Source organism: Anas acuta, chromosome 1, assembly GCF_963932015.1.
Source record: "Anas acuta chromosome 1, bAnaAcu1.1, whole genome shotgun sequence".
NCBI classification, from domain to species: domain Eukaryota; kingdom Metazoa; phylum Chordata; class Aves; order Anseriformes; family Anatidae; genus Anas; species Anas acuta.
This window is the reverse complement of record NC_088979.1, coordinates 136,635,824-136,663,315: the sequence shown is the minus strand read 5'-3', so window position 1 is coordinate 136,663,315 and position 27,492 is coordinate 136,635,824. Positions and strand designations below refer to the sequence as shown.

The 27,492-nt window shown below is 39.2% G+C and overlaps 1 protein-coding gene across 3 annotated transcripts; it reads left to right on the top strand.

The window, feature by feature from the left end:
• Positions 1-265: 265 nt before the first annotated feature.
• SLCO1C1 (solute carrier organic anion transporter family member 1C1) lies at positions 266-27,492 on the top strand. 3 transcript variants are annotated; one of them, XM_068659245.1, is made up of 15 exons: positions 266-874; positions 5,128-5,273; positions 7,811-7,952; positions 8,682-8,814; positions 9,448-9,569; positions 10,564-10,710; positions 11,818-11,916; positions 12,716-12,961; positions 13,786-13,950; positions 17,346-17,541; positions 18,560-18,725; positions 19,146-19,330; positions 23,562-23,626; positions 25,292-25,409; positions 26,405-27,492. In XM_068659245.1, the coding sequence occupies exons 1-15, from the start codon at positions 790-792 to the stop codon at positions 26,625-26,627; spliced, it is 2,238 nt and encodes a 745-aa protein (XP_068515346.1). In that variant the 5' UTR covers positions 266-789; the 3' UTR covers positions 26,628-27,492. The 3 variants fall into 3 exon arrangements, with proteins under 3 accessions (XP_068515346.1, XP_068515355.1, XP_068515363.1); XM_068659254.1 differs by lacking the exon at positions 25,292-25,409 and having other exon boundaries at positions 26,405-26,558; XM_068659262.1 differs by lacking the exons at positions 266-874; positions 7,811-7,952 and having other exon boundaries at positions 5,132-5,273.

Below are 27,492 nucleotides of genomic sequence, written 5' to 3'. Positions count from 1 at the left end.
CTCCTCATGCTGGTTTTACTTCATGTTGGCAAGGGCTTTGCCCAGGGGCTTTGTGGGAGTACTGGGCATACTGGGAAGAACCAGTGCCTGGATTGGAAAGTTCTGTAAATAACCTTTTCACACAACATCCTATCTTATCACTCACAGTCGTGTCTCTCTCTCTCTTCCCCCCCCCCCCCCCCCCCCCCACTCCCCCCTCTCCTTTTCTTTTTTCTGGCCCATTCTGCCCTGAAATCTTTCTTTTTCTTTTCCTGGGAATGAGCAATTAAGAAGATCAGGATTATTTTTTCTCTCTCAACAAATCTTTGTCACGTGCTCCATCAAACTTGTAGCAGGTTCCAAAGAAAAATACCCCAGGGAGGGCTTAAGTGCTCTCCAGGATTTCGAGTTAGGGCACCCGGCATTGCTGCTTGCTGTATGCCCAATGTGCTGGAGTTAATAGGAGAGGAGGAGGGAAGAAAAAAATGAGGAGGTGGGGAAGGAGGTTGGGGGTAGATGAATACCAAATTCTCAGGCAAAACAGGAGACAGCAGCCCCCCCTTCTCCCCCCCCACCCCCCACCCCCCATGTTTATTCCTTTCTCTTCCTCCAGTATAAGTTGTACTGTCCTTAGTGTGGGTAGTTTGTAAGAGGTGCTCTTTCCCTCCAGCTTTTCCTATTTCTATTTCAGCCTGTGAGTTGTTCTTTACTTTACTTCTTTCCCTCCTCATCTAAGGAGAGGGAGTGAGAGAGCGGTTTTGGTGTTTAGCTGCCTAGCACAGTAAAACCACCACGGACCTGAGCACGTGCATGAATGTATGGGTAGGTGTAAGCGGTAGAGGGAGCTTACCTAGAAAAAAGGGTAGGCACCATCTGTGGAGATTTCTGCTGCCAGGTAAGATTTGTTTTTTCTTCTCTTTGTTGCGTTGCCTTTTTGAGAGGATGTCTCTGTACCCGTCTGCTGTGGTCACCTAGTCTAGCAAGTGCAGCTCCTATGCCCGTGGGCTGCCACATAACAAAGGCATGTCTAAGGAGGCTTATTGCAAAGCAGACATGTTTCCAACTGGGGGAAGGACTTTTTCATTGCCTGGAATTTGAATGAGTGGAAAGGCACTCTGGGAGCTGCCTGGTGGTGTCTCAGCCCACCGCATGCATGCTTGAAGGTCTGTTCCTTGGACCTGACCACCCAGCACAGCCCTACATGCCAGCCCTCAGAAGGGTACAAGCCACTGCTGCCCAAGCTGTCTCACAGGTGAGCTAGTGGGCCTGCTCTCAATGGGATGGGAAGTGATCCCATGGGAGGGGGCTCCTGTACCCTGGCTGGCTAGAGCCAGAAGTGCGAGGAGGGATCAGTGCTCCAGCTGTGAGCTCTGGTGATGAGCAGGGAGATGCTGTGACCACATAGTGATCCTTCAGACAGTGTCACCAGCTGGGGTGTACGCAGTTGTAGAGAGCGTAACAATGTTTGTAAAGCTCCCTTCACTTCAGGGCACCTGCTCTAGTGACCTTCTTTCCCATTAGAATGACTGGTGATACAATTCCGCCCAATTTATTTATTTCAGTATTCCCCCCCCCCCAAAAAAAAAAAAAAAAAAAAAGGCAATTTGAAGGTGGAATTCACATGGTTTTATTTGATTCTTCATAAGCATGGTAAAATGTCATGTTCTTCCCACCTTTATCCTCACAGAAAATAAAATATTTCTGGTTTTGATAATGTCTAGTTTGGTTGTGTCCAAAAGAACCTCTGCTAATTTGGGGGCTGATAGTACAGAATGCATTAGAATAATTATGCACTGTTTTCACTTATGTACCTACTCTTCTTTGACTATTATGGAGAAGAGCAGCCTTAAATAAGGGAAGCATTTCCTAAGATATTTTCTTAGTCTCTGGTAAAAGTTACAAAATGGATTTAGAAAGACTAATCCATGGAAGATCGATTTACTAAATATCTTCAGAGATCCTTGAAGACTTCGGAGTAAGCTTCCGAAGATGCTTAGGAAATTAGGAAATACTTCTTAGAGGGTATCTGGTTGAAGGAAGAGAAAATACATTGTCTGTATGTATAAATACAACTGTTTATGCTTTGGTAAACTTGTTTTGTTCTTACCATATGGTTACTTGCTTATGAAAGAGCTGAATACTTTTACTGCCAGAAAACCTACATTTTGGGAGATTGTGTGCAGGCTTAGTAATAAGGACACATAAAGCCAATGAATATATTTTTATCATTGCACATATTACATAGTAAACATACTTACTAAAAATAAATAGCAAATCTAAATCTAAATATTGTGCCAAGTTAATTGTTGCTCGGGTCATACTTTTAAGCTATTAGTGAATAGACAGAATACACTTAATCCATATAATAATATCCTTTCAATTAGGAGTTTGTCTTCCAATAGATATAGCTTTAAGAAATGTTTGTATATGTGCATGTACATCCATACATAAACACTTCTGCAGTCATTAATAGATCAGGTAAAGAATGTATGGTTATATTCATCTCAACTGAGTGTGCACAGACATACATAGATTTTCACGTGGAGAACTACATGAAGTTTGCGAGATACAGGATGCTTTAATTTAGCTCTGTAAACTTGAGGGGGTTGAATTTGGTGTCTGCATTTCTCTTGTATTGTCAACAAAATGGACCTTTCTTAAACAAGGAGAGTGGTGCAGGCTGAACTCCAGCTCTTTGTCATTATCAGTGTAACTGGTCCAGAAACCTGACCACAAGGAAATGTTGTGCCACTGTTTGGGATTATTCTTTCCAAGCATTCCTGCCACATCTGGGATAGAAGAGCTGACATGGATTATCTGTCTTCAGATTTCATGGAACACTGGAAAAATATGGTGTCCAAGAAGACAGGGCAAAAAGCTAAAGTTGTTGCTATAATATCAGTGGAACCAAAAAAAGTGTTTGAGCAGCACTAGACAAGTTTGTGGTCAGTGAAACACTCATCTTTATACTTGTTGCATGAAAGAGGAAATATTAGAGCTAACATTGCAGTGGTTTGTGGTACCCCTGGGCCCTTTACCCTGCTCTCCATTTTGTGTTAAGAGCTTCGCTCAGAGATATTATTAGAGCATCTAGAATGATGCTCTGAGATACAAGGTCGGAGGTTGCTCCGGGTCAGAAAACTACTGTCCTCTGTAAGGCTGCACCATAGTTACAAATAAAACCTACAAAACTTGTGCAGCTATCAGTCCTTCCTAGGACATTTCTATCTGACACCCAGAGTGCCAAAATAAATGGTAATAATTCTTATAATTTGTTTATACTCGAGCATAAGTCTTGTTTGAGCACCACTGTTGATTCTCTGTCCTTTCGTGATTTGTACCAGGTCTGATGCAGTCAAGCATCACACATTAACTTGCATGACATGGTCAGACTCTGGTGTGTCACATTCGATCTCCACACCTCCATGGTATTTCTCTTTTTGTCCATCGCTGTATATGGGGTGCAGTGGAGGAGACTGTGCAGGCCCATGATATTTTGCTGGACCTTCGCAAGTTGCCTATTGCTTTGCTCAGTGATAAAGACAATTAACTCCAACCACATTTCAGATATTTTCCTTTCTCTCTTTTTTTTTTTTTTCATTCCTAGATTGCTGTAATAGTAATATGCAGAGCATTTCAAACTGTAAGCTAGAAGCTATTATTTTATGTGCTTACCTGGCAGCATACCTTATGTGTGTGTGTTGCCCATACTCACAAGTTTGAATTAATTTATCCTCATGTGAGTTCTGTGAGGTATATCCTGTCATTTTCCATTGTAAAAGTCTGTGAGAAGGGGGTGCAAAGTAATTTTTCCCAAGTTCACAAACATCACCAGCAGAGTAGGAACAGTTCATATGTTTTCTGTAGCAAGCACAAACCATCCTTCTTTTGTTATTGTTGTTTTAAAAAATATTTGTATACTCATTAGTGACAACAAGGAAAAGCATTACAGTCCTTGATGTGGCAGTATCAAATGCAGTTATTTCTCTTACATGCAGTCACTACCTTCTGTTTCATCGGATGCCAAAGAGAATTCTCACTGGAAATTTTGGTACCTGATTTATCTCAGTCTTTTTGCCTTGCCTATATACTAACGAAGTCTAGATACACTTTTGTTGTTTTCACATTTGTGAAAGTACAAGTACCTCTTGTACACACCTTGGAATTCATGAATACAAGTGTATATAATGTGTGTGTGTGTGTGTGTATATATATATATATATATATATATATATATATATGTATATTCTTAAAACCATACCTGTATCTTATTTGTGTAAGATCTGTGCTTTAGATAAACATAAAAGAATAGGAACTTCTATTCCTATTTTCAGCCAGCAGTTCTATAAAACATAATGCTGCTCGAAAGTGAGCACAGGAGCTGATTTCATAAATATTTTCAGACCTGATTTAGAGAGATTGAAACTAAAACCAAAGTAATGTACTATGTAAGTAGAGATTTAAGAATTACTGATATCTTTGGTTCTCAAAGTTCAGTATTTAGATTTTCTTTACTTCTTTGTATTTACCTGCAAAGAAGCAAATTCACATTTTTCCTGTAACAATTGACAAAACCACTGAGCCTTTAGGCCCTATCTGAAATTGTAAAGGGAACTAAACCTCTTTATTCTTGTGTAACTCATTAGCTATGATCAGACGATTAGAGCTAATGTTTCAATCTAAAACAATTCAAGTCCCTCATTAACAGGGCTAGATTTCCTTTGATCTAATTACTTAATGTCCCACATATATAGGAAGTTTAGAGATCAACTCTGAGAAATCTCTGCAATAATAGTCACATCTAGAAATGTGAATTTACATAGAGATTTGAGAAATGTTATTTAAAATGCCTTATTTAGTCTGCTGGTGACGCTTGGCCAAATGCTCAATAAAATCACATTGATGATAGCTCGAAAATGAAGATGAAAACAGTTTACTGAGTATGGTTTAATCTTCATTATTATAGGCAAATGGATTGCAAATTTCCATAATTAAACATCCAGTGCACGGGTCAGATTCTCTTGTGAAGTTTGATAATTGCTGTTGTTGGGAAAACAGTACAGCAGGGTGTTGCTGTCACATGACAAGCTTATGAGGCTGAGCTAATAGGATGTCCTTTTAAAATGTTCTTCATGTTTTCTGGTTTAGAGGCAGAGTATACCATGATGGAAATTTCACCAAAAGAAAATACTCAATATTTCTCAAACAACACAATCCTGCCTGTTGACCGATCTTCATTCAAATCTGAATCTTCTGCTTCCAAGGAGAAACAATCATGTTGTGGAGGTATAAAGGTAGAGTAAGAGTTTTTGAATATCTAGTAGGGACTTAGAAAACCTCATTTTTATTTTATTTTATTTTATTTTATTTTATTTTATTTTATTTTATTTTATTTTATTTTTGGAATAACCCTTTTTAAGTTGTGATTATGTGTTGGTGAGTCAGTACAAAGCTATTGAAGTTACTTCAAAGCCACAAAAAAATTTACTTCTTATCTGTATTTGCCTAAGTTTTGACAATATTTAAATATAAAATGTTGGTTGAGGCTTAGGTGTTATGAGATCTTCAATGCTGATCCTGAAAGGTATCATCCTATTTTCCTGAAGTTAAGAACAGAGTATCAGAAGCCAGATACCACAGACAGATGTTAGCACAGATTGCTTTTTTAAGATTGTAGCCATGGTAGTCTTCTGGGCTCTGGAAAATAATATTTGTATTATGGTCTCAACGTTCTGACTGCTATGTTACTATAATTTTCCTGATTTGAATGAGTTCTGCATGAGAGGAATTTGAAACTAAACTGTAGCAGTTTCACTGCTACATTAAACTGTAAAAAAAAATCATTTGCAGATTCTGCCCCAGCTTCCAATAAAGTCACTGAGTTCAACAATAGTTGAACTAAAGCTATATATTATGCAAAGCAGTTAGGATATTGTCAGCTTAATGGTCTAACAACTGATACATATGTATATATATATTAATTATTGAGTATCCTCCTTGATTTTGCCTGCTCCTGTAAAGGCCCAGAATTGGGATCCTGCTTTTAAATAGAGGATGAGTTGTATTAATCAAATTTGTAGCACAATAGTAATTTTATCATTGTTCCTCCATTTGCTGCAATGATAATCCGATTCCCTCATTGAATAAAACTTCAGTCACAGATTAGCCAGTCAGGAATCAGCTTATTAGATCCAAAAATAGAAAACCAATAATATTTCAGCTCAGATTTTTTTCTGTGCAGGAAATTTATTTCTGTCCAGGAAACCAAACTAATATGATTAACCTTTAGAATACAAAAACAACATGCAGAGTCAACAAGTGTTTTTTTGTTGCTGTTGCTGTTTGTTTTTGTGTGTGTGTGTGTGTGTGTGTGTGCTTTACCAATCAACAGCCTTCACATGAGTTAAAATTGCCCTTATAAACCAAAAAGATGTGGTGAAATATTTTACTTTCCGTTCTTCAAAGACGACTGAAAAAAGTGAAATCCTATGCAGCTTTCTGTCCCAGCTCTAAATCAGGAGCAACCACCACTGCATGAGGTCTCCATCTCCGTCCTGGGACAGCTCCAAGCACAGTGGAAAAAACATGTGCCAGAGGGAGATGGAGAAGTTTGAAGTTCTACTTTAACCTGTATGATTTTCATGTGGAAAACTGTACTTATTTTCACATTGCTATTTAAAATCCAACAGCATAAATGCAAAGAAAATATAAATTATTATGGCAATCTTTTTACTAGAGAGCTGTTTGAGAACTATCACCATGGAAAATAAAATGAGATTCTATTTACCCACAAGTGCTCCTGAAAGGGAAATAACCAGCTCTTTATAAAGAAAAGCTTGCTGAATGTGATACAAAGATATTTTTGAACCTTGACACAAGAATTGGCATTCAGCATCGATGCCGGTATCACTACCAATGTGCCTTGTCAATTGTGATGTTGTAAGACGTGTTGCACTGGAGGAGGGGAAGTTGTTCCAGGGCTCCAGCTTGCTAAAAGACTGATTGCTCAGAGAGCAGGCCTAAAGAGTAGGGCAAGGGTCTAGGCCTCTCCATATACCAAACATTACTTTGCGTTGTAATTTTGAGTTTAGGCCTTTTAACACTTTTGGCATAGAGCAGACATACATATTCAGTCAACCCAGCCTGCATCTGAAGGCAGAAGGCAATGTGGTTTCCAAGATCAATTGCATGGTGTGTGAGTATCCCTAGAGTTAGTAAACTTAGTAAAGCTGTGTTTACATTAGGCAATAGCACTGTTGGAGAGGAACAGCTGCAGCTGAGGACCTGCATTCACCCTACATGCACTTCAGGGTGGGGAGTTACATCAGGTTAAATTTAGTTCTGTCACAGAGACTATGAGCCATTAGTTATTTAAATGAATGTAGTGTCCTTTTGGAGTACATCTTCCAGTTAATTTTGTTTGCAATGAATTCAGTCTGCTTGTTTGTAGTAGGAACCAAATGCCTGTGACTATGTTTAAAAATGCCCCCAAACCAACTCCTCTCTCTGCCAAGCCCTACTTAATAATTACCTTTATCGTTATTGCTATGGGAGATTGGGAGGACGCTATATTTATCAGTCCTTCATCAGTAACCTTGGCATCTACCTGAAATTAGCAGTGGTGGATATCAAGATCTGTATAAAATGTTATAACTAATAGTAACTATATAAATAAAAAATCAAGCATATTTCATAGAGTAGGAGAATATTGACATGTTTGTCAGCAAAAAGAAGTGGGAAAGAAGTGGAAATGTAGAATGGTTTAGAAATAATTAATGAAGTGAAGCATTCTGTACTGCCTGATATTAATCACTGTCACTTTCTTTCACAGATATTTCTTGGTGCATTATCTTTTGTTTATTTTGCTAAAGCACTGTCAGGAAGTTATCTAAAAAGTACTATCACACAAATAGAAAGAAGATTTGATATCCCTTCCTCTTTGGTTGGCGTTATTGATGGCAGTTTTGAAATTGGTATGTGCTGTATAAATCCATTTTTGTTTCCAGGAAAAAGAAAGAAAACAAATAGTGATGAAATTTGTCATGAATTGTATGAATCTCCTAGGACTACCGAGCAAGGTTCACCTGAGAATTATATGACTGTCAATACGATTACATTGGATAGGATAGGGTTGCTAACATAAGCAATCCAACATAGTCCTAAATATTTTGTGACTTGATAAGCTTAGCTGGTGGTTAATATACATTTTAACTCTTGAACGAGTATTAAATTGCTTTCAAAGATTCTAGTTATCTCTCTCCTCTTGTAGAAGTACAAAACTCTAACTGTAATCTATGTTCATTGTATAGTCTTATACTAAGGTTTCCAGTGTGACATCATCTCTTGCTGTTTCAGATTACTGGATTTATCTCTTGGCTGTTCAGTGGACTGTGATATTCATGGGAATGAAATCTTAGCTTGTGTATAAAGGTTTGCTGCACTCTATCATCTGACATAATCCCTCTTGTCTTTTCCAGTTGCTTTTCCAAAAGTTTATGGTTTTCTTATCATGGAAGATAAGAAAGATAAGGAAGATATTGGGCTCCTTTAAGGATGCCTGGAAAGAGGCTGAAGCACCAAACCCATGCAATCAGCCTTCTCCTTCTGAAATGGCTGTATATGCTCCACACTAGGAATTCTTTTGCTGGGGGATGTCTTATCAAAAAGCTGTAAAACTGAGTTTTCCTTTTGTACTTTCAAAGGGAACCTCCTAACCATAATTCTTGTAAGCTACTTTGGAGCGAAGCTTCACAGGCCAAGAATAATTGGAGCAGGCTGCTTAATTATGTCAGCGGGAACATTCTTAATTGCAATGCCCCAGTTCTTCATGGGACGGTAAGTGCAAAGTGATCAGTATTTTCCAGCTGGGCTATGCACACTGCATGTTAGCTCACTGAGATGTTTAGGCATTAATCGTGAAAAGGCCCATAGAAATAGGCATATGCAGATGTGGTTACTCAATTTAATATGCATTACAAAGACAAATTTTATTACAGCAGAGTTAATAATTTAACGTATGTTTTTTTCGGCTTTATTCAATGTATCATTTTATTAGTCTATGATCTCAGTTGATCGACCATGTTTTGACATGGCTTAAGAATTGTTGAAGCTTTGATGAAGTGATGACTAACATCAGGAAGACAGTGTTAAACACAAGCCACAGGATGCCCTCACTGTCTGATAATTTCTTAGTACAGATTCACATATCATAACCAAGCAAACTGCCTGATAAACTGAAATGCATCACTTTGACAGAGAGAGAACCAAAAGGACAATTTTCATGTACTACCACGGTATGAACCAAGTGCCATTTATTTCCTGCAAACCAAAAGGAACTCCGGCAACACTGGATGCAGATGAAATCAGTATTATGTGCTGTATTCAAGTGCTCTCTTCCATGATAGCAACAGATTTATTTATTTTTTTTATAAGTTGGGAGAGTAAAAAATAACTTCTGTTTATAAACAGATATCGGTATGAAAGATTTCCTTCTACCATGAATTCAACTGTTAGCATCTCTCCATGCTTGCAGGATAAAAGCCAAACTCCACTCTCAGCCTTGGAAAAATCTCAAGCCAAAATAAATGCAGGTGAGAGCAATCTCTTTTGCATATTGCGATAAGCACAATAAAACATATTAAAAGGCTTTCAAGCTCTAAAGCAATAGTTTATTAGAATGCAAGAAAAAATAAATGGGAAACAAAGATCTTCCCCAGAGAAAATCCAGATCTACCTGATGAAACAAATGTATTGAAAGTAAATTAATAACTGCCGCTGCATACTGCTAAGATGTCTTTTCAGGCTGACACCTTTCCTTCAGCCTTGCTGCTTTCTCCAACACCTTTCTGCAGCTTCATGGCTTGTAGAAACACCAGATGATCTCCCACGGTGGCATAGGAAACTTCTGGTCTTCCCTCTGTCATGAGATGTGCCTTTGGGTCTTCATCCCACTGGAAACAGCCACTTGCATCTCCCAGACTGCAGACACAGCTGCTCATTTCCTTCCCTGCCTGCCCATCCCTCTGGGCTCATTGAGCTAGCTCCTCACGGGTGCCCACCTGAGCTGAAGGGCAGCAACTTATTGGAGCTGAGACAGCCTTCCTCCCGGATGTCTGGGCATGACATCCATACAGGCTGAATTTATAGACTAAGCTACGGAAGAGCAAATCAGACCCTCTCTGGACCACAAAATGTGTGTATGTGTTTTGATTGTTGGATCTGGATTAGATGTGGTTTGTAGCACTTGTTATCATCAGTGTTTCCCAACTTTTTCCATTACAAAATCCCAGTTTTGGTTAAAAGCAAGTGCAAGAGGTTTCTAAAATGGGATGTAGTAAGAAATTTTTAAAACTGGATGACTTTTAATATCTTTTACAATTTGCTTGAAGCAGTTCATACTAAGTGTGTGTCCACCTCAATCTGGTTGGGTTAAAACTGCCACCACAACCATGGCCACCACAACAAAATGCTCCGAAACATTTTTCTTAATAATCACTGCTTTTCCTACACTAGAAGTATTGTGCATTCAGTGTCCAAATGCTGTGGAAAAACACTTAATTGTTGTCTCTCTTGTGATGTATCCAGGATGTGAAAAAGAAGCAGGCTCTTCTATGTGGATCTATGTTTTACTGGGAAATCTTCTACGTGGAATAGGTGAAACTCCTATCCAGCCTTTGGGAATTACATACATTGATGATTATGCCATTGAAGAGGATGCTGCCTTATACATTGGTAGAGTAAATAAATCACTGTTTTGTTTTGTTTTTTCTTAATGGATTTTTCCCTAGAGGAAACAGAGTAATTTTGGCTAATGGAATGAGTGTTGTTGAATTAACTTGCCCTGATTGTTTTGCTTGCATTATTTCCAATATTAAAGTTTATTTAACAATCATGTACACTCAAGGGACCAAGTTCCCTTTTAATCATACTAGCACAGTTCCATTATCTTAATTTGAGGAAAGAATTTGGCCTTAGGTTCCTGCTGTTACCTTAATCTTCCTAATTCTTCTGGATGTGGACTGCTGTGCCTCTGTGCACATTCAGTTCTCTGGAAGGTGATAAAAAAAGATGTACTCTTTTAAGCATTTTAAATAGAATTTCATCAGGCACTCAAAACTTGACCTCCAGAATGAGGTAGGATTACAACCAATAGTGACTGAGGCTTGAAGAAGTTGGTGTCAGTGTTTCTTTGTTGTGTTCATTGTGTGATGAGCTCTGCACTTTCACTTTCACCTGAAGTATCACCAGAAAGTCCTTGTCCATCAGCACCTTGTTTCAGAAAGTTTACAGTCTAGGAAAAACTCAGAATTTCTGTGTAAAAGATTAATTCCTACCAGATTTCCAAATCAAAATTGAAAATTTAGAATATGTGGAAATTTAGGCTGGAAATGCATTAACATGTATTGAAGTGTGTTAGTACTGGGTACCAAACCAAAGTGATTTTTCAGCCTGTTCTGGGTCCACCACAACCTAATATAGCCAGCTAAAGTGTTTATAGTGGTTATAGATTGGTATTATTATTGAGTTTAGGCCGTTAAGTTCCCTGCTTTTTTCCTTGTTCTGACTTTCATTCTTTAATCGGATGATAACAAGGGAAAAAAAAGAAAGTGTTGTGTTTTTTTTTTTGTTTTGTTTTGTTTTGTTTTGTTTTGTTTTGTTTTGTTTTTTCTTGTAAAAGTTCTAACTTGAGTAACTAACATGCCTGAGAGAAAACTTTGGCTCATCATTTTAAGACTGTCCCACTTGTTACCTACCACATTGTACTTTGTTTTTATGTGCAGCAAGAACAAATGTTCGTTTTCACTCAGAAAAATAACAGTCCCCTGGTTTCTATTACAGGCTGCGTACAGACACTTGCAATCATAGGTCCAATATTTGGCTTTCTTCTTGGATCCCTATGTGCCAAACTTTATGTTGACATTGGCTTTGTAGATCTTGGTAAGTCAGAAAACCCAGATTTAAAAAAAAAAAAAAATAATAAAAAAATCAGTCAGACTCCAATATACCTATTTTAGGCATGTATTTTAGACAAAGAAATATCTATCTAGTTTCTAGGGGTAAGGGAAAAGTGGGTACTTTATAAGGTAAAATGGATGAGAGCAAATCAGCGCCTCCCACAGAAAAGTCTAGCAACAAGGACAGGTGTGGAAGAAGTAGGAGGTCTGACTCTCCTTCCGCCCAGAAGATCCACAGGTGGTGACCCCCAGGAGACGCCCTGATGAGGAGGCTCTGGAGAGACAATAGGCACCAGGAGAAGGCAGGACTGTGGCTCAGGATCCTGCCAAGAGCTGTCCACATTCATTTTGTAACAGACCACCATTGCTGAGAAAATAGGTCTCTCACAATGAGTACCAGAGCTCATGATTGCCTTCCTCTTCACACAACTCTTTCCTCCTGGTGACTCTTATGTAGAACAACCCAGGTGGGAGTAGGAGTGTGGTCACCCAGAGCACTCCATGGCCTGGTCATTGCAGCCTCTCTGGGGGTGTGTGAGCAGCATGGTCTGGGACCCCATGGCATCAGGAACAGGCCACCGATGTGTCACAGGAATCATCAAGTCCTTATCACCTCTCTGCAATCACTCAAGCACTCTTGTTACACCCATAGACACATCACACACCTAAATCTAGAGGCAGGCGAACAGACTCCTCTGGAGACACTCCCTGCAAAACCACCTTCCTAGTTATCAGAAAACATTCCCTAAAATTATTATTTTTTTTTTTTTTACTTTCTCCAGACAGCTTAACAATAACTCACAAGGATGTGCAGTGGGTGGGAGCCTGGTGGCTGGGTTACTTAATAGCAGGTGCGATCAGTGTTGTGGCTGGCATCCCTTTCTGGTTCCTGCCCAAACACCTCCCAAAACCAGAGGGCAGAAAGGATTCCAGTACCTCTTCTGAGCAGTCGAAGTTCATCACTGAGGATAACAAGGAACAACACAAATCTTGTCATCAACAAGTGAAGATTGGTGAGATGGCAAAAGGCAAGTCACTAGAGCTTCTGTCCTCACTGTTGGGTCTTTCTCTCACTAAATTTTATGCTGTTTAGTGGCCTCAACATTATTTTTTCCCTTGGGTGTCATTCTCCACATAATTAATATTCACAAAAAGGGTCTCAATTGTTCTCTAGACCTGCTGTTGCACAACAAATTTCTTCACTTTCAAATTTTTGAATTTATGCTATTGATGCACCAAATCTCATGAAACTCAGCAAAAATATTCATAGATCTGAGCAGTTGCAGATGTGGGACATCATAAAGTAACAATCTCAATTTCTGCTAAATCTCCTTTTTCTTTATGGTTATCCATTTATGGAATACATACAATAGCTGATCAGAATAAGGATGGGCACAAACCAGACACTGTTTTAGGAGACTATTGTTATTTTAACAAAAGCTGTTTTACAAAAATGAATTTCCTTGGTCTTATTTTGGCAAAACTATTTTCCCTCAATACTTGAAATCACAACTCAATATATCTGTGCTTACTGTCAGCTGTGCATCGGAACCTCCACTCCCAAATTAAGCTAAAGGATGCTGTGGCTGTTGAGGGGCCAATGAAACAACTCTGCCTGTTTTCTGAGCAAAAGAAAGTACCTATAACAAGATGGATGTTCTAGAAAATTGATTCTTAGTATTTTGGTCCACCATTCCCCCCATCTAGAAACGCAACTCTTACAAGAATCACAGGACTTTGCTTATTCTCTCTGAAATATCCTGCAGTCCTCCTCTGGAAGGTTACAAAATATTATTCACAGCAGTTATTCTCTCTCTGGCCTGGTTGTCATTTCTGCTGTTTTGTCTTGCAGACTTCTTGCCATCACTGAAGAACCTCTTTGGGAATCCAGTTTACATTCTGTATTTGTGTGCAAGTATCCTTCACTTCAATTCTTTAATTGGCATGGTGACATATAAGCCAAAATATATTGAGCAACAGTATGGGCAAACATCTTCAAAAACTAATTTTGTTATAGGTAATGCTATATCTGCTTCTTGATACCCTAAAAATGGACATTTTAGGAGTGGTGTATACATACACACAGGGAAAAGTGCTTTTGAGGCTATGTTTATTCTTCTCCTTCTTTATCTGGCTTTTAAGTAGTAGCTTATAGAATGTAAGGTATTTCATTTCTGCTTTAGCACTTTTTCGCTCTGAGTTTATCTATGCAAGTGTTACTGTAAAAGATTGCACAACTTGATACTTTATTTACCATTCTACTGGAAATTTGAAATGTCTGTACATCACAAGAGAAAAAAATTGAAAAGAAAATTCATTTTAAAATACTTGAAATAAATTTGTCATCAGACAGATCTGTTTCCTTCCTGGCTCCCCATTTATTTCAACGAAATGAAGATCAACTCAGTGCATGCTAAAGGACTGACCATAAGGTAGCTGTGATGTTGACAGTGATTTCTTACTTTCTGAAGAGGTTGGTGTTAAATAAAAGGAAGTTAAAGTCATATTAGTGATCACATAATACATGCGTTAAAAGATTAACATTATCTCAGTGCAATGCTGGTAAAAGAAAAACAGATATTTCTGAATTAACTTTATCTAAGATCCTGTTCCTATTGGAAGTTGATCTCCCAAAACCCCCATGTGGCACAAGAGTGAGAGATGCTGCTTCTGCCAGCATTACTGAGCTTCTGCTCTGCCAGACCCATAGGAGGAAGGTACCTCTCTCAATTAATTGCAGAATCAGCTTTGGGCATTGAGGTGGCCATTTGTTGAGGATGCCTTCAGGATGGTGAACTTCACCACCCAGTTGTTGAACCTACAAGCTTGGATTCAGTTTCTGAGGCCCAGTGATTCAATAGCATTAGACAGCAAAGAGGTTTACATCTATCCAAAATGGAGGGAACTGCTGTGTTTCAGAGCAGCATTAGTTGCGAGGCAACGCAGGTATATATGTGCAGAAAAGCTGTAGTGATCCATTGTGCTATGTTAATTCTTTAAAGATAGAGGCTGGAATTTCCTGGCACAGCACCCCTAAAAGCAAGGAGAAATCTTCAAGCATAGGCAATGGCCAGAAAAAGTCCTGAAAACAATCCCTACATTCAGTACAGTACTTCTCATTGTATTTACAGATTTTCTGGAGCTAAGCTTTCAGGTATGTGCAAACTGAGTGAGGATTAAGATCCATCTGATTTCACAAGCATAGGGACTATATCCAACAGGGAATGTATGATGGCTTGGCTAGGGAAGGGTTCTGGCTGAGTGACCATCCCTGCAACAAGGGTTTTTTCCTTCCTCCCTTTCCTTTCTTTTTCAATCTGTTCTTGCTAAGAAAGCTGAGAGCTTGCTAGTACTATAAGTGCCTATTTCCCCTCCCCTTCATTTTTTCTTTTTGTTTTTGCAATTTTTATCACTATCTATTTGATGAATATCAGAACTGTCAGAGCAATTTGAAGCACTGTAACAAAACCAAAAACCTGCTGTGGGCTCGAAGAGGGCATTTTTTGTTAGTCACAAATGAAGGAACATACCAGAAAGTAAAAGGGTACCTGCTGTGTTTGTATGGCTTTCTTTAAATATATACACAGTGTTGCTTTCCATGAAGCCAGTGACAAGCAGTAGAGCGATCTGTAAGGCTATGAAACAGATGTATGGATAAAAGGGGTGCATATGAATGGGCAAGCAGGGTGTGTGTACTTTCTGATGTACACAGCTCTCACAATCAGTCAGAGTCTTCTCTTACAAGCAAAAGAGGGCAGGAAAAGCTGCAGCATCGAAGTGTTTGGATAGGGCACCCACATTCAGTTATCTAGTGACTCTTCATTTACATATGCTGCACTTTGAATGCCACTCCTGAAATCCCCTGAAGTATGATTTCCACGTGCGTGCAGATGAAAAATGATGCTCTTGAAATCTTGCTCATTGAAAAATGCTGGTGTCTTGAAACTTAGCAGTAACAGAACAAGACTCCCATGCTTGCCAAGGTACTGACTTATGGTTTTGCTAGATGGAAAAAGGCTTTTCCTAACATCAAGCATACATTTCTTCTAAGCACTGTTTTTTCCATGTGTGCAGATGGATCAAACACTGGCTTGAGAGAGAAATTCAAGGGATCCCTGTGCACTTCCTAGCAGGGAGATTAGAGTCCTGTGTCATGATCTTGTGTATTACATCAAGTCATGTTAAATCATGTTTCAAAACCTCTGGCCCCCTGAGGAAAAAAATAAAAAATCATCAACTTCATTTGCTATTTGAATGCATTTATGCTTTTGTACTTGCTTTTGTTTTGTATGCTTACTCAACTCAGCACCAGTAGGTGTCAGCATGAATTAAAAGCTGCAAAAGGCATACATATCCCCGTGCAAGTGGAATTTAATGTGCTTGACTGTGTTCTTCTTTTACAGTGCTCTCTATTTATATCTTTTTTATATGTACTTGAAGAGACTTTTTTTTGGTCTTGTCCATGTCTATCAATATGGACACTGCTTTGAGCAGAACTGTTCCAGTAAGGATTAATGGTCACCCTATTTTATGTGTTCACTGCCTTTTCGCTTATTTCCTTGAAGCCTGTTACAAGAAGACTGCCCAGAGGGTGAATGTATATTTTTGCTGTGGCAACACTCACCCAAGGGAACATTTCAACAAACAAACCTGGAGGAATACACTAAATGTCCTGTGTATGGAGAAGATGGTATATTGCTGGCTCTCTCCCTCTTGGGAGATCTCCCTAGGAGATCATTGGTTTCATGGTTCAGTAAAAACAGAAAAAGTAGGTCTTTCTCCAGATGCGCTAACACTAGGTAGAACTGAATTCCCACTAGGAATGAGGAGTTTGGGCTCCTCCTGCCAGTGGATGAGGGAAGAGAAGCTGACCTTCTCAGAGTGGGACAGCTCCAGAGCATGGCCCTTGCTGCTCCTGCTATTGCTCCATAGTGAAGGACTCAGATGGGGCCCCAGGGAGGATCTGTGCCTCAAGGAACTGTGGCTGTCTTGGCTGCCCTCAGCAGCATGATGTCCCCAGACAACTTCTCTGAGCCCGGAGCACCTCTCATGAGAAATGACACTAAGAATATTGGAATTAACACTACATGATACATCCACTGACAAACTAGCAATGCAGAGAAGAAAGTAGAAGATCATTGCCTAGACCTTATATAAAATAGCATCAATAATAATCTGTCTCTCAAAGAACTGGCAAAGCTGCATTTCCCTAGGAACAAGTTAAAAGCAGTCCCAGCATGTTCGCAGGAACAATCCAAATCTGAACAATAAATAAATAAATAAATGGCCCAGCTTGAACATGTGTATTATTTTGCTTCTTCATGTTACCACTGCTGCTGTTTTTGTGGCTGAGGAAGACAGTCCTTAGAGATGGGATATTCACTAATACAGATTCTTTCTGTTTAATTTCAGGTCTTATCAACATTCCTGCTGTGGCCTTTGGCATATTCTCTGGGGGACTGATCATGAAGAAATTCAGAATCAGTGTTTTAGGGGCTGCAAAACTCTCCCTGGGATCATCTTTCTTTGGTTACCTGCTGCTCCTCTCTTTATTTGCGATGGGCTGTGAGAACTCAGATGTGGCCGGACTGACTGTGTCCTACCATGGGTATGCTGGGAAGAGCAAACTTCAGCATAAAGTGCTACTGAGAAGCAAACTCCTTGGTCATTGTATTCCACAAAGTATATATTGTTGAAAAAAGAATGACTGACCTAAATATGCTTCCCAGAAATGTGATTCAAAATGGAGGAAACTATTCCATCTGTTCCATTGGGCATTGTGTCAGAATCCGTTTGTAATTGCTGCCTTCAACTCAGAGAGTTTTATGCCACAAGTGCAGATTATTTTTCTGATTACTTTTTAATTATTATTGCCATGGGACTCATCCTTTCAAGCTAGAGATTCCTGGAAACATGAGGAGCTCAGCAGGGGAGTGAGATTCAATTAATTGTTCCTTGCTTTTGCATGCTGCTGAACAACCCATGATGTTTAATAGCCTCCAAACTTAAGTATTCATGAATTAACTGTGACATTATCTATGACATACACCTGAGGCTAGCCCTCCTATTACAGCCCCAGCTGCTGCTTGGCTGCTGAGCTCAGCAGCAGCTGGCTAAAGGTGCAGATAAAACTGTCCTGCAATGTAACAGCTCCATTGGATAAATACCATTCTGATTGTTTCCCCATCAACTTTTGCAGTGATGTAAGAGTAACTCACTCCCCTCTTTGGCTCTGGAATAATCAAGCTTTTTTTTTTTTCTTTTTCTTTTCCCCCCCCCCCCAGTTTTTTTGTTATAAATGCATCAAGCCTCAGAAAATCAGAAAACTGCAATCTTATAAAATATGAGAAAATGCATGAATAGAAATTGTTAGCTGTCCGCCCTTAACAAAGTAATTACCATCTCACAGAAGACATGTGATATTGAAATAGTCATGTGAGGAAATCCTTTTGATCACTGAGAAAGAAGAATTTACCCTCCTGTGTGGATAAGAAGAGACAACACTGTAATGGGCTAAAGACACAAGGCCTGGCCAGGTGCACCTGGCAGAAAGCAAAACTTATGAGTTGATAATGATTTCTTCCACATCTGCCAGAAAACATCATCATGATTCCTTTTTTCCACAGAACCAAGCAGATGTCTGGATATGAGCAAGGCCTGTTCTCAGACTGCAACTCAGACTGCATGTGCTCCCAAAATGACTGGGATCCCATCTGTGGGGAAAATGGCATTACCTATGTTTCTGCTTGTCTCGCTGGCTGTCAGGCATCCAACGGAAGTGGGAAAAACACTGTGAGAGCTTTTCATTTCTATATGTGATGTGGTAACTTTCCTATTATAACTAATTCTGTCAGAGTGAGCAAACTAAAATTGAGTAAGGCACATCCCATCCAGACATAAACTCCTGAGGTTTTTAGCAATCTATCATCCATGTTCAAAACTCTCTCAACTACTGTTTCCTGTAGAAATCCCAAGCGGAGAATGTAGGAGGCTTTTTTAGCTGTTGGCTACCAAAAACACATAAAAAAAAAAATCTAAATACATTCATCAAATGTAGTATTTCTTTATATATAAAATTCTCCTTCCTGTTGAAAAATCTTTTCCAGTTTGGATTTAAATTTTTGGCTAACTGGAAAAGTATGATGTGCAGTTCCCAAGCATTCACTTCCCTGCTGCTTTGGCTATCATACAGTTTCACCTGCTGTTTTCCAGGTATTTTTTAACTGCAGCTGTGTAGGAATTTTAGAATCTCCTTCAAGAAGCTCCTCAGCTGTGATGGGACCATGTCAAAAAGGAAATGAGTGTCCAAAAATGTTTCTGTATTTCCTGGTAACATCAGTTATTACTTCATATACTTTGTCAATAGGTGGCACACCTGGATACATGCTTCTTCTAAGGTAAGCAATCATTATTTCTGCTAGCATGTTTTCAGGGTGTTTTGATACTGTACCTACTTCCATTTGCTAGTAGAGTGAAATGTTTTCAGCTATGTGAAGTGGCTTTTAAATTATTTTTTCACTTATCAACAGGCATCCTCATAATTTGACAATGAGTTTTCTACCATTGATACAACGTGACTATGATTATCTCTGCCTGCTATACATTTCTAGTTTTAAAGGTGATATAGGAGGCCTAGCTGTCATTTCATATATATCAAGTTCCACTTCCCTTAATGCCTTTTACATTACCAGAACAGTGTTAAATGACTGCTGCATGAATGGAAAGTAGCTCTCTAGTATACTCATAGGTAGCTGGTTTTCCTGATTTGCTATGGATTTCAACATACAAGGTAGAAAGAGATGACTTAACCCAAACCTTCCATATACACTCACCTCTCCCTCTCAAGTCTGTAGTATTATTCCACATAATTATGTCCCAGATTTGTATCTAAAATAAATAAATAAATAAATAAATGTATCTATCTGTTTCTGCTGTAACATTCACAGCTTTATTAAAAGTTATTCCCAAAGGATTGTTCCACTACGTACTTACCTGCTGGATCTATTTGCCCATCACAAAGTATAAACTTTTAAACTAATTTCAGAAAGTGCAAAATAAATATAATACTTCCAGTCATTAATCTGGATTTTTGTCAGCTTCTTGCAAATTTTGGATTTTAAGTACTGCTCTGCTATGTCTTGGAAAGCTTTCTTTCTCAGTTTCTTTCTCCAAATTATTTCCAGATGGGCATGTTCTACTTCTCAAACAAAACAACAGTAAATACTCTCTAAATAAGCTTTATTGTCATTGTGCTTTCTTACCCCAAAATTTTCTTTGCTTTTGAATTAAATTTTCTGGAACTGTCTCAGTGCCAGTGTCTTTATGACTGCATGGTAAAAGATAGTGCTAAAACTGGCTGAATATAGACTATATGGAAAGAACTAAATAAAGACATAATAAATAAATATAAATAAATATTAAATAATAAATAAAATAAAAATAAATAAATAAATAAATAAAAATATATAGATAATAAATAAATAAATAAATTCAGCTGTGATTCCAGCACAACCCTTGAGCCAGAAGCAATATTCACACAGAGACTTACAGAAATGGTTGAAGTGAGGATGTTTTTCCACTGCCCTCCACAAACACCACCAGTAAGGTTTATGCTTTAAACCTATACACTGCACAGCTTTCCCCACCCACCGTGGAGCATGTTGCATTGAGTACTGCAAAAACACATGGTGTCTCTCCAAGGAGTAACAGCAGGAAGAATAATCATGTTAAAATCCAGTTGAGACTTTGTATACTGAAGCTTATACACCATTGAAAACTATGCACCAAGAGGAGGATGCTTAGCAAGTTGAGAGCTTGTGGTTGCTCCTAGCCCAACGGGAATTTTTGTTGTATAAAAGAGGTCAGGGATTCAGTTTCTTTCCCATTTCTCCCCACATGACGTTTACCTTCTATGAATAAAACACGTTGCTGGGAATGTACAGCTGTGGTATCACAAAGGGCCTTGGCACTATTGTTGTCGTGATCAACCTCCAGCTCTCTGTCTTGTCTCCACTGCAGAAATGTATGGGAGGAAATGCTCATAGCTGAAGACTTGTGAGCTTAAATCACACAGAGTTGCCTGCACTTAACTACTTGCTCCCAGGGGACTGACTGCCTAATGGATGTATTTAGAAAAGTTTAGAGAGATTTTTCAATAGCAATCCAAAACATTTTGTTATATGAAAGGTGCAAACCAGCTTTAGTAGTTCTGCTCCAGTAGTCTTTATTTCTGTTGAAATTCATTTTACTTTGAGAGCCACTTAATTGAAACTGAGAATTTATGTGTTTTTCTGCTGGATTAAAGGCATCAGAATCTGATGAGCAGCTAACTAAAATATGTTTCCGTAAGTTCAATCCACTTTTTTTTTCTTCTTTTTATTGTTCTCTGCAAATGACCTGTGGGCATAAATCCATTTTAAGCTCATGCTTGCTTTCCTGAAGTCCATCACTGACTGGCTTTCCCTGAAAATCTGTCTGAGCTGTGTGAAAGTGTGCTTCTCTTCCCTGAAAGAAAACTCTGAAAACAAATAGTGCCAAGGTCTAATTGCAGACTTCATTTAAGTTAATTTTTGCCAGTTATCTGTTTGTAAAATTGTTCCATATTGTCAGATCTGATAAAATTCCATAACTTGAGCAATTTGCTAATTTGAGATGAGCAGATATTGTTGCACCTGCCATGGAGCAAAATACAGCTAAATCCCTCAAATTCTGTAAGATTTAGTGGCATATACTTTAGGGGTTTACATGACTGGAATCAGTGAAATACACTTGCAGCGAGTGACAGCCATTTTCTGAAATGTCTTTTTAGTGGCATTAAGCTAATTACAATTGCCAGGGAGCCTGGGAAAGACCTTAAGTTTTTGAGGGAAAAAAAAAAAAAACGAATTCAGATAGCTGTTGATTAAGCACAAGCTATTAACAGAAGGTGATTAGGCAGTGAAAATGGAGTCTCAGATCTCCCTGAAAGGTTTGGCTCTCACTTAGGGTCTCGAAGAATTACAGTTTCTGTGGAAAGGTATTACAAATGTTTGAACATTCATCTTTTTCCATCTGGGAAAAAAAAAAAAAAAAAAAAAGAATATAAAATCTACAAAACACATAACAAATCTATGTTTTGGTTTTATTTTCCAGTTTTTCCTTTCTATGCTCTCACACTTGGTTAAAAGGGCTTCTAGACAGAGGCTTGCTTGTGTAGCATGGCCATGTGTAGCATGGCAGAGACACCATGGAAGGTGTCTCTGCCCATGGCAGAGGGGTTGGAATTAGATGATCTTTAAGGTTCCTTCCAACCCAAACCATTCTGTGACGCTATTATTCTATGATCAGGTAAGAGGGCAAAACACTGTTCTTCCAGATCAGTATCATATTACATTCATTTCTGCATAGATGGTGGTGCCGGTGTAAACCATGATGTAGCAGACTGCATGATGATAATCCATAACAGGATATTGGAGAACAAAGCACTTGGGTTACAAAATGAGAGGCACGCAATTATTTTTTGACTGTCAGTACTTTGGTGTCGTTTTCCGTACATGTTGTTCTTGTCCTTTTGCTTTTTTACTAAATCAATGGAGGATAACCTGAATATTACTTACAGTATGGGTTCTTACTGCTGTCCAGGCAGCTACATTGGGAAATAACAAAACATTACTGTTGGGAAACAAAAGAGCAAGTTCTGCAATGACTTTATTAACATTAAGGGGTGTTCCCAATTACATGAATTTCTGAGTCTATCCTGTTTCAGAGCACATAGACCATACCCCCAAAGTGCTATGTTTAAATCCAAAGTGACAGCTGAATTTCAGCCTGTTTTTATACTGAACAGGATGGCTGAGACAACCGGGCATTTCATCAGTTACCATAATGATTCACATGTGTTAGTCACCACACATATCAAGCACGTCCCAGTCCAGCCAGGTGACTGGGACCATTCACGTGCTAAAAGTTAAGCAGGTACTCAGGCTCTTGCTGGATTTGGTCTTGCACTGGGTAGTCTGAGTGAAACAACATGCTTGGAGTGGTTCCATATGCACTCGATTGCTAGCATGGACATGAAGAGTAACTGTTCTCCTGCGCACCATGCTCACCCTTCTAGATGAGCCACCTACCCAAGGCTGGAGAGTCATAAGGACTGATGTCTGTGGTGGCCACCACTGCAAGCCCAGAAATGTCAAGATGGAAATGGTCTTGATGTGGTAAATGGTGTGATCCTGCTCCTAGACGTATGGCAGGGAAAGTATTGGGCCTAAATACCTTTTACTTGTCTGGGTCATTAGCCATAATTTCAGGAAATGTTTAATTGAAAGGGACTAGCTAATGACAAATGATTTCACAACCAGTAATCTTGTGCTGTGTTAGTAACTTCAAAGTGCTGGTCTTGTCTGAAAGCTTAAAATGTGATATTGACTATAGATATTTAGAATTCCTTGTTTCTGTTATGATTTTAATCACATTATTTTTATGTATATATATCACATTATTTATATATTTATGTGATTCTGTTGAAGTTGGTGCCATCAAGGAGGAAAAACTTACATATCTTTTCCTCTCATGCTTTCTATTTCTGTTCAAATTATCCACAGTCAATTCTTTATTTAACACTTTTTTGTTTTTGTTTTTGTTTTTTAGGTGCATTAAACCACACTTGAAATCATTTGCACTTGGTATCTATACCCTGGCAGTAAGAGTACTTGGTAAGTCCAGTCATACTTATATGTGTTTTAATGTCACTAGTCACTTATCTTAGAATTAAACTGATTGTTGGAAAGAACAGCTTCCAACTGACAAGTTAATATCATATGATTAAAAAAAAAAAAAAAAAAAGGAAAAAGGATTGGAAGGGGGGTGGAGGGATGCAACTTTGCATTTGTACAACTGCAGGACTTGTCCTATGAGAAGAGGCTGAGAGAGCTGGGACTGTTCAGCCTGGAGAAGGGAATGCTTGGGGGATCTTACCAATGTATATAAATACCTGAAATAAGGGTGCAAAGAAGATGGAGGAATACTATTTTTGCTGGTGGCCAGTGCCAGGACAACAGGCAATGGGCACAAACTGGAACTCAGGAGGTTCCCTCTAAACACCAGGCAAACCTTCTGTGCTGTGTGGGAGCACAGGCACAGGCTGCCCAGAGAGGCTGTGGGGTCTCTCTCCTTGGAGATCTTCAAAAGCCACCTGGACATGGTCCTTAGCAGCCTGCTCTGGATGGCCCTGCTTGAGCAGGGGTTGGGCCAGATGGCCTCCACAGGCCTCTTCCAACCTTAACCATTGTTTGATTCTGTGATTCTGTGATTTTGTAATTCCTATAACCGTCTTAGTAAAAATAAACTCTGTTACACCCACAGAAGTAGCAAGTGATCCTTTATACCAAGAAGCTAAGAGGAAAATTACTTCTTGTCTCTCCTTATTCAACATTAAGCACAACAGAACAAATATGGCTCAGAATCTGTGATCATTTTTCAGGCATATTTTCATTAGTTTCTGAGGGAATTAATCTAAGTACAAGTGTACCTGAGATTGCAGTTCACTGCAGCCTTGTGGTAAAGCTGTCTACAGATTTTCTCTAACATCAAAGGTGCTGTGAGATGCCAATAAACCGGAAACTTGAAAATCTTCTAGGTCTTATTAGAAAAAAATAATAAATAGCAAGAAGCAGGTTGCTTATGTAAATGGAGCAGACTTAGATGCGCTGGTTGAGTCGGATGAAGTGAAATCAAAACAAGCTATCGGTTCCCTTTTCACAACATCTTTGCAGATCAGGTTCTTCCCTCTAGACTTATTTTCTTCTCCAGCAGCCATAATTGGATCCCCAGGTTGTCTTCTTCAGCTACCAAAGAAAGGATTTTCCATGTCATCACCCACAAGCATGGCTATTGGTTTGTTCCTGTAGGCTATAGGTTTGCCTCAGTAGGATTTCAAGATACTTGCAGAATACCTGTAGCCCCATTGTAGGCTCCCAGCCCCACTATCTTTCTCCCTTCTTCACCCACCCCTGCTGAGACACAGGATGAACCCCAAACTGGACAGGCTCCATTGCTCTAAACAAAGGAGAAATATCTCATTACAGAGCAGTTCTAGAGGATAAGGCAAACAAGCCATGGCATTGACTCTCCTGTTGACTTCAACAGGCTTTTTGATGATCAGCTGCATTTTAGGCCCCATCCTGATTTTTCATAGGGAGTAAAGGAGTATGCTTATCTGGGCAAAGCAAGGCATGACTTCTTAAATTAGAAAAGACTGTCAAAGGATCATTGCAATTTGAATGTATAATTTAGTATTTACGTTAACATGCGTCTAAATCAGAACTAGTCACTCTAGAAAGTAATCTTCTTGCCTCTGTTCTTTCATTAAATACACACAGCTGGAATTCCAGCCCCGGTGTATTTTGGAGTGGCAATAGATACCACTTGCCTGAAATGGGGAAGCAAACGATGTGGGGGAAGAGGAGCATGTAGACTCTATCACTCCAGCACACTCAGGTAGCAGCTCTTCTCCATTCGTTCTTTAACTTGCTTTCTTTACTTCTATAGCAAGCACTGGTAGGATAATTTCTGTCAGAAAATTTGGGTTAAAATTTGATCTTGAATGAAAGAGACTGACCAGCAAAATTAATAATGCTCAGTTTTTAGCACTCTTTTTTGGTTTAGTCTTTTTTTGGTCCATGCTATTTCAATACTAGCTGGAAGTCATTTAATTTTTAGCCAAAATAAGTTCAGATAAAGCCTTAAGTTTCTACCCCACCCCACCCCAACTTTCTTAGCAACTCTGCTAAGTGTGTGTGTGTGGGGGGCTGTTAAACCTCATCACTGGTCCATTCTGAAGGGTGCTTCAGACCATGCCTGGCTTATCAAAAGGCTAATAAAGCACTTCTCTCTTTATTGATTTATTGCTAGAGGAGAGTAATTGACTGAACTGCATTCCTGAAAGGCATTGCTGCAGTGATAAAAGGACAAAGAGAGGACAGAGAGGACAGGGTTGCTGCTGAGTTCCCCACTCTGGGGTGGGAGGAATATGAGGAGAGAGAACATCTTGTTTTGAAAACTTGAAGGAAAGAACAAAAGCTCATTCGTGACTCATTATTAATAAAGCAGAATAATTCTATTATTGTTGACATTGCAACTCTCATTAATTCCTGAAAACCAAAAATACAACCAAATGTTTTTTGGTATCTCTGATACTGTTTATGAGACAACCAAAAAAAATAATTGCCCTGGAATTATTAGCATTATTCTCACTGAAGCACATTGGGAAGAAGGAACTTAGTCAATGCCTGAAAATCTTTCTTGTCCACAGTCCACAAAGTAGCTGACCTGGGTGAGCTGTCATATTTTCATCTCCAGGGTCATCACCTTCCTACCTTTCTTGAACATGCTCTTCACTCAGACTTGCTGCATGGAACTATAATCATGCCCTTGCTGCATTCTACTTGTACATTGCCTTTGAGATAGGCTCTGACTGATCATTTCTTTCTCAGATACATGTACCTGGGGCTGACTTTGGTGTTGGGCACCATGTCCATTTTCTTCAGCGTTGCTGTCCTTTGGGTTCTCCGGAAGAGGTCTGCTCCGCAAGATGAAACCCTCTCAGCCAATGGGGAGAGAGGCACCTGTGTGACAAACAGCAGGAAAGATAATTTCTTCAACAGTGACCATTTAATTCAGACAACTTATTGGCCAGAAAAGGAGACTAGGCTTTAGGAGGACTGAGATCTGCACCATGACGTTATCCAGTGAGTGATCTTCAAGGCAAAAATTCATCATCAGTGAAGCAGCTAGTAGTATCCATCCTGAAAATGTTTGCCATCCTGTAACTTTCTTTGTAAATACCAAAAGCAAAGGATACAGGCTTTTTAGCACAAGTCCATTTAGCACGTCACTGCTCACCATTTGTCCTAAGGAGTTGGTGGCACTCAAGTGAGGGGATTTGTTATGGCTGGGGAGATGCAGCTTGCTGCAGAAGCAGGTTTTGTGGCTGCCCCTCAGCTCCATCCCTCCTTGCCAAGCTGCAACAGCTCTGCTGCCCCTTGTCTGCCTTCTGTGTGTGAGGAGTAGTGGGTAGGCTGCAGTGAAAGTCTCTCAAGCATGCTACCAGTCTGACTTGGCAGCCTGGAAGGCACGGGGATATTCTGCACCAATTCTTTTACATAACTCACCTTTGCAAGCAGTGCAGCATGAGACAGGAGGAAGGTGGTTTGCTGGAAGGACAATTCAGCTGCAGGTTCTGGGCAACACACAAATTCAACCTGTAACACTTAGGCCATCAAATGTTGTCACTAGGGGCTTTTTTTCAAGTATAACCTGCTGTAGCACAACAATAACAATAAAAGTTGTTACTACAGTAAACAATTCCATGAGAATATTGTCCAAAGGAGACTGGAAGAAAAAAACAGAACTTTTTTAGGTTTCCAGCAGTTTCTTACTACTTTCTAGTACTCGGTGTACTGAATAATTCCATGCATTTTCTGCAGTGTAATAACACCCTGTTATGAGCTACATATGATTTATTTTTTAAAAAAGTTATGACAAGAGAGCTTTGGAACAATAAAATGAATTCAAAGACCAA

What these genes read in the sequence shown, in the direction of transcription:
- SLCO1C1 (XM_068659245.1), top strand. Translation starts at nt 790, where the DNA reads ATGAATGTATGGGTAGGTGTAAGCGGTAGAGGGAGCTTACCTAGAAAA. An exon ending in GATTGGTGAGATGGCAAAAG is followed by an intron (nt 12,962 to 13,785) that starts GCAAGTCACTAG and finishes TTTGTCTTGCAG; the next exon opens with ACTTCTTGCCATCACTGAAG. An exon ending in CTGACTGTGTCCTACCATGG is followed by an intron (nt 17,542 to 18,559) that starts GTATGCTGGGAA and finishes TTTTTTCCACAG; the next exon opens with AACCAAGCAGATGTCTGGAT.